At 46.0% G+C, this 6041-nt stretch overlaps 1 protein-coding gene across 1 annotated transcript; it reads right to left on the bottom strand.

Annotated features, from left to right (window-relative positions):
• Positions 1-1903: 1903 nt before the first annotated feature.
• On the bottom strand, positions 1904-4192 carry C8R40DRAFT_1073505 (GNAT acetyltransferase 2-domain-containing protein; the record flags this gene model as incomplete). Its single annotated transcript, XM_046226582.1, has 8 exons — positions 1904-2082; positions 2261-2292; positions 2461-2779; positions 3209-3397; positions 3462-3608; positions 3664-3806; positions 3861-4003; positions 4058-4192. The coding sequence occupies 8 exons, from the start codon at positions 4190-4192 to the stop codon at positions 1904-1906; spliced, it is 1287 nt and encodes a 428-aa protein (XP_046081133.1).
• Between the last annotated feature and the right edge of the window lie 1849 nt (positions 4193-6041).

The following is a 6041-nucleotide window of genomic DNA, read 5'->3' as shown; positions in this document are numbered from 1 at the left end:
ACGAGGCGTCTTGACGTACAGGAGGGCGGTAATTTACGGGGCGGTCAAGCTACAGTAGCTCGTAGTTCAAATTGTCTGCAGGAAGATCCTGTTAACTGGCTGAAGTATCTTGATTTTGGAACTCATACCAGAAACGAACAATCTTCTTTCCAAGCACGACTGGTAGACAAAGAAAATCTTACTCTCGAGCATGGATGGCAGAATGGCTGTAATAATCTGGGCTTGAAACTGCGGAAGCAATAGTTACTTCGATACTCTGACCAGGCTATATTTTCCGTCAGAGATGAGAGATGGACAACATGTAGATTCCTTTGACAGAAAGACAGCCGTTTATCTAGAGTTCCGAATTATTATTATGCTGAGGTAAATCGACGGTAGTTCCGTTTCGACTCGAAGGGATAAGTCCAAGAATGGTGTACAAGAATACACGCAGGATCTGTGTAAGCGCGACGAGAGGATACCAAGATACTCGTTATTAGACTTTGCGATGTTGTTTAAAGTGGCGGCGGTGAATATCTCCCGAGAGTAGCAGGAATGTGATAATTCCGAAGATAAGGGAGATGCGTTTGGTGTCGAAAGAGATGGAGGTGTATTTCAGAGAATATTTGCCTAAAAGGTCGCATTACATAGGTGAGTTGTAGTAGTAGTGACCTATGTCATTTCACAAGACGTACATGTTCCGCTTCTATGAGAACTATGGTTTGTTGAAAGGCAGTAAAGACAAGAAACATAATGGCGCTAGCTTTTCGTAGAGATGTGCTAGTGCTGCTCGTTGAGTGGCTACTTGCCAAGTTGATGCCTGCGATACCTAGGGCCATGGAGACAATCAAAGCCAAACGAAAAAGACGACGGTTGCGAAGATAGGATAGGATAGATAAGTCGTCAGAAGTTGTCAATAACAGGAACCTGAATGGATTCTTTGTTGTCGTCGCACAAATCTAACCAAATCGGGTATTGGAAAGGCTATAATAAACCAAAATGCGACAAGAATGAACCTGTCCATTATAAGACTATATGTAGCATATAAAGCCCGAAGAAACCAACAGAGAAACCAACTTCAGCTGGGATGAAAAGGTCCTGGTTGCCCCCGGCGCTGTCAATACCTGCGCAGACGCTATACACTGGCGAGTATGAATCCGACGATACGAACTGAAGACATCATGAATACTAATTGTGAGAACTCAGTCAACAGACATACTCGTACAAAACAGCGTCATTGTAACAAGAACCCTTCTTCGTTCGTTCCTTTATTCAAAGTGAAAGGCCAGGAGGAGTATATCGCCGCGACGGAGTTCCAACCATAGGTTTTAGCGTAATTATACGGCGTGGATTAACGGGTAAATGGTTTTAGACATGAGATGAGGTGACCTGGATGAGAAGGACAGGATTCGGTCCGGGTAATCCCGGAAAAACTCCCAGCATATTGGATTATTTCCCTCACCATCGGATTGCCCAACTTCGTTGCCAAAATCGTAGCTCACTTTGCTTTAGGTAGTGCTGGTTCAAATAATGGGAAGCAGCTTGAACGACGCAGCACTCACATTTAATATCGATGAGTAATAGGTGCATGTCGGTAGCAAGAGGTACGAGTTATTATTTCTTGTTTTTCTATTTACCTAAGATTTCCTGCAATGTTCTTCGCTTTTCGCCACGTCAACCTCATTCTTGAAGGGGAAGTTCACGTTGTCAAGCCCCTCCACAGGCCAGACACGCGGACGGAACTCTTATGACTTCTTTGACGCGTCGATTCTTAGCTTAATCATCATTGTATTCTACCCGAATGCTAATCTTAGTTCCCTGGTTTCTTCATCCACCTGGTACCTCGAATTCGACATCTTCTATCTCGAACGCGTGCTAGAGAGGATAACAAGGGCAGGATGGAGGCAGAAGAGCTGGGTCTATCTTAGAGGACAAAGGCGTTGAGTACGAGCAGGAAGAAGATTCCAGCAACGAGGAAAATTGGGGAGACGGTTTCATCCACACGTCCATTTTTTCTTTCTCCAGTGCCGCTCTGGATCCGGGCTCTCCCTTCCAAGTCTCCTGCGTCCGGGTCTCTCCCAACTCTGTTCCCAACTTCTTCACCTGGGTCGTTGAACTCAAGGTGTTAGATACATCGGGTCTTCCCGCGGGATCCGATGGCTGTAATGATGGTGAGGTGTAAGGCTATTGAGGCCAGGTTGAGGGTGAGGCGTTGCCGGCTCATAATTCGCAATCGCGGTGAAAATCCTCTGCGAATTCGGGGGTGTCAGGCACTGCTTACGCCTGTAGATGTGAAGGATGTCCTGGAGGCCGCTTGAAGAACGGATGAGAAGTTCGAGGGTGAGAACAGGAATTCACCGCCAAGCACACATTCGCATTCTGATCCATCTCGAAGCAACACACTGTCGCACGCGCCTGGTCCGTTTCTATTTCTCTCCGCTCTACCTTCCATGGCTGACGCCAATCCTAATGCTTCCTCACCAGTGCTCCCTTTGACCTTGTCTGCTTCGACCATGGCGTCCACGTTTTCCCCAGATGTTATCATTCTTGCCCTCGCTGCCTAGCCCTATTCCGTCCGGGGTATTGAGCGGTACCGAACAAGTAACTTTGCCTGTAAATGCATTCTCATAACTAGGTCCTAAACCTCCTGCAGCCGCGCCACGCTCTCCGCGGTCAGCACCCAAGCCCATGCTCGGTACCAAAGGCGTGTCAGAGCTCAAAGTTTCAATATTGAACACTTTATTGCTTTCCTGCACAACCTTTCTCAACCCAATAGCTTCTTCGAGTTTTTCCTTCCATTCTGATCGAGCGGAAGCAGATTTGGCATATGTATGCGATTTAACTCCCCACCCATTCGGCCATTGTGGTGGATGGTGCAAGGATAGACAGAGCAGGGGTCTGTGCGCGACGTATCATCACCTGGGGTATGTGCAGAGGTTCCAGGACCGGCGGTGGACGTTGAGGAGGAGAGACCAGAGGCGCCAGTGGAAGAGGAAGCAGTTAGAGGTGAGGGCGATGTGTCAGTTGTGTTGTGTCATTTGCCACCGCGCTGTGTGCAGGTGTGTAGTGCTTGTCCTTTCGACAGCCACTTTCTCTAATATCAACGTATCCTAGTCCATGGTAAATGACGCAATAGACTCCTTCATCCTTGGTCTTCCTAGTTGTCTACGAAGAAGACCGGCACCTATTCTGATGCGGCCTAGGCATGTGTACGACGCAATGTATCTACTTAGGTTATTCACCTCGCCGGATGCTTCACTGGATTTTGGTCGATTCAGTCTACGTTGGAAGAAGAGAGTCGCAACGAGAGGTAGGAGGTCCAAAATAACATGATAGTCTAATTGATTGTTACCGTATGACTCCAGCCGTTTGAGGTCGAATGGCGTAAGCAAAGATGGTAGAAGGGCTGGTGTTAAAGCTGTGGTAAGAGGAAAAGGTTTGAAAAAGGTGTATAACAGGTGTATATAAAAGACAGCACACACCCTTCACCCCTCCCTGCAACTCCCGGGTATCGACAGCCTTGATACTTGTATTGTTATTTATCGCTTCGAGCACACTGAGTCCCAACACACTTCCGAAGTCACGAAATTTTGGGAAAGATAAGAGGGTGAGAAGTCGAGTACGGAAATCTACGATAAGAATGGAATTAATGAAGGTCGATGCGAAGAAGATCGAGACACTTACCTGCACCGAATTCGCCTAACCACTCCATCTCAACATCCGTCGTGCTGTTGATTCCACGAACCATAACACATGTGTGTTCACCTGTGAGATCACTCGGAATGTGGCGGATGTACAGAGGGACAAAGGAGAGACGTTTCCAGAATCTAGATGAAGAAGATTATACACGCATGTACTGGACACGAGGCCAAACTACACACCTTAGTAAAGATCCCGTCAAACCATACGAAACGCCGAGATAGTCCAATTGCTCTGGACGTCGTTCGGATAGACGCTGTAGGAGTGGAGGCATAGCGTTTGGTGCTCGGACAGTGATTTTTTCCGTGTGGAGTGTTGCTTTTTTCTGATATGAAATATGTTAACACACAAGGTGAAGTTATTAAAGGACGTCATTCACAGCGTCACCCGCCTCGCGCGCATCGTCGCGGGCATGAGTCTCTGGACTGTTCTTAGTTTTAGGTTCGTCCAAGTTGAAGTACTCCCCGCTGAAGTACGCATTGAGGCAGTTGATCGCACGACTTCCGTAGCCCATCTAAATCAGAGCTTTGAGTTTACGAAGAAATCTCAAGATGTGGTGAAACTCACACCACCGATGCCCTCGCCAACCGCCACTCGTACAATCCTTGCTCTGCTTAGGGTTATATACAAGTTTTGAAAACGGCGGTAGGGGGTCGACCCCTAACTATTTATTTCCCAGATCCAGGCCTAACTATTTATTTCCCAGATCCAGGCCTAACTATTTATTTCCCAGATCCAGGCCTGAGTCCCTGCCAAAAAACCATCCAATGAGCACCAGAAGCAACAAATCTGCCCCCAAAATTCCCTGGATTCAGGAATTTTGCCCTGAATTTGTCCAATTAACAGACAATCCTAACTATAGGGGTGGGTGGTCGAAACGTCGAGCGAGCGAAGCGAGCATTGACATTGAAGACTGACGTAAGAGGCTCTGGTGCTGTAAGATGGTAGAGGAGGCGAGACAAGCCAACGGGTACCGATAACTTATCAGTACCAACCCGTTTCGCCTTTTATATGGCTCATCAGGGCTTGTTCACATGGTCACGATAGATACAGACGATGGTCCACAGCATTGGTGTGGGATTACTCTCTTCTGAGCAGCGTTGACACTAATTTGGTGAAAATTAGTTGCTATAAAAGTTATATACCCAGGTAGAGCTATCTCATAGCAGTAATCCTAACTATATTACACCCGGAAAGGGCATGCCCTTTCCCTTAGCGTTTTGGGCCTTTCATGCCCTTTTTCTCATGGAAAGGCAAACCAGCCGGAAACCCAGTCTTCCTAAATCACTCCAAAACCTCTGTTTATGTCTCGTTTTCACTGGTTTGGTCAATATTGATATCATTTTGAGCTCCCATCCATAGCAAAAACCTCTTTTCACACCTTTGGATCTATGGAAAGGCAGTTCTGGTGGAAAGGCAGGTCATGTTCTAAATTCTCATTTACCTCCCTTTCCGGCTGTATATTGCCTTGAAAGCCCTCATTCTCCATTTTGATATGCATTGTAACTCAATTTCATATCCAATCCTCCTTATTTTGTTAATTTATGTCAATTTTGGCAGGCTTTTGAGGATTTGAACCACAATATCACTGGAAAGGCAGGTCATGTTCAAAATTCCCTTTTACCTCCCTTTCCGGCTGTATCCTCTGTTCTAAATTCTCATTGACCTCCCTTTCCGACTGTATATTGCCTTGAAAGCCCTCATTCTCCATTTTGATATGCATTGTAACTCAATTTCATATCCAATCCTCCTTATTTTGTTAATTCAACTCAATTTTGGCAAGCTTTTGAGGATTTGAACCACAATATCACTGGAAAGGCAGGTCATGTTCAAAATTCCCATTTACCTCCCTTTCCGGTGGTCCAGTCTATTCTAAATTCTCAATGACCTCCCTTTCCGACTGCATGTTGCCTTGAAAGCCCTCATTGTTGATTTTGATATGCATTCTGACTCAACTTCATATCCAATCCAGAACCATTCTCAAGGCCTGTGACATGTTAAACAACTGCTTATTACAAAATCGGAAATTGATGCGAGTGCTTGTACTCTGGTTGATTGTGTTGTACGCATTGGATATATGGCCTACATTGATATGACCCACCTGCACCACTGACTATACATGCACATGCATTGGATCAACGGCAAAGTCGAAGCCCCGAAATACGTTCGAGTGCCAATGCACAAGTCGATTGTTGACAATGATGTATTGTATGCATTGGAGATGTGCCCTACATCGACACAACTTAATTGTATCACTGACCATTGTTGCACATGCATTAAATCCGTGGTAAAGTCAAAAACTCCGAAATTTATTCAAGTGCTGATATACAAGTTGTATGCATTGGAGATGTAGACCGCCACAG

Source organism: Lentinula edodes (assembly GCF_021015755.1).
Source record: "Lentinula edodes strain Le(Bin) 0899 ss11 chromosome Unknown C8R40scaffold_48, whole genome shotgun sequence".
NCBI lineage: Eukaryota > Fungi > Basidiomycota > Agaricomycetes > Agaricales > Omphalotaceae > Lentinula > Lentinula edodes.
This window is presented reverse-complemented; position numbering and strand designations above follow the sequence as displayed.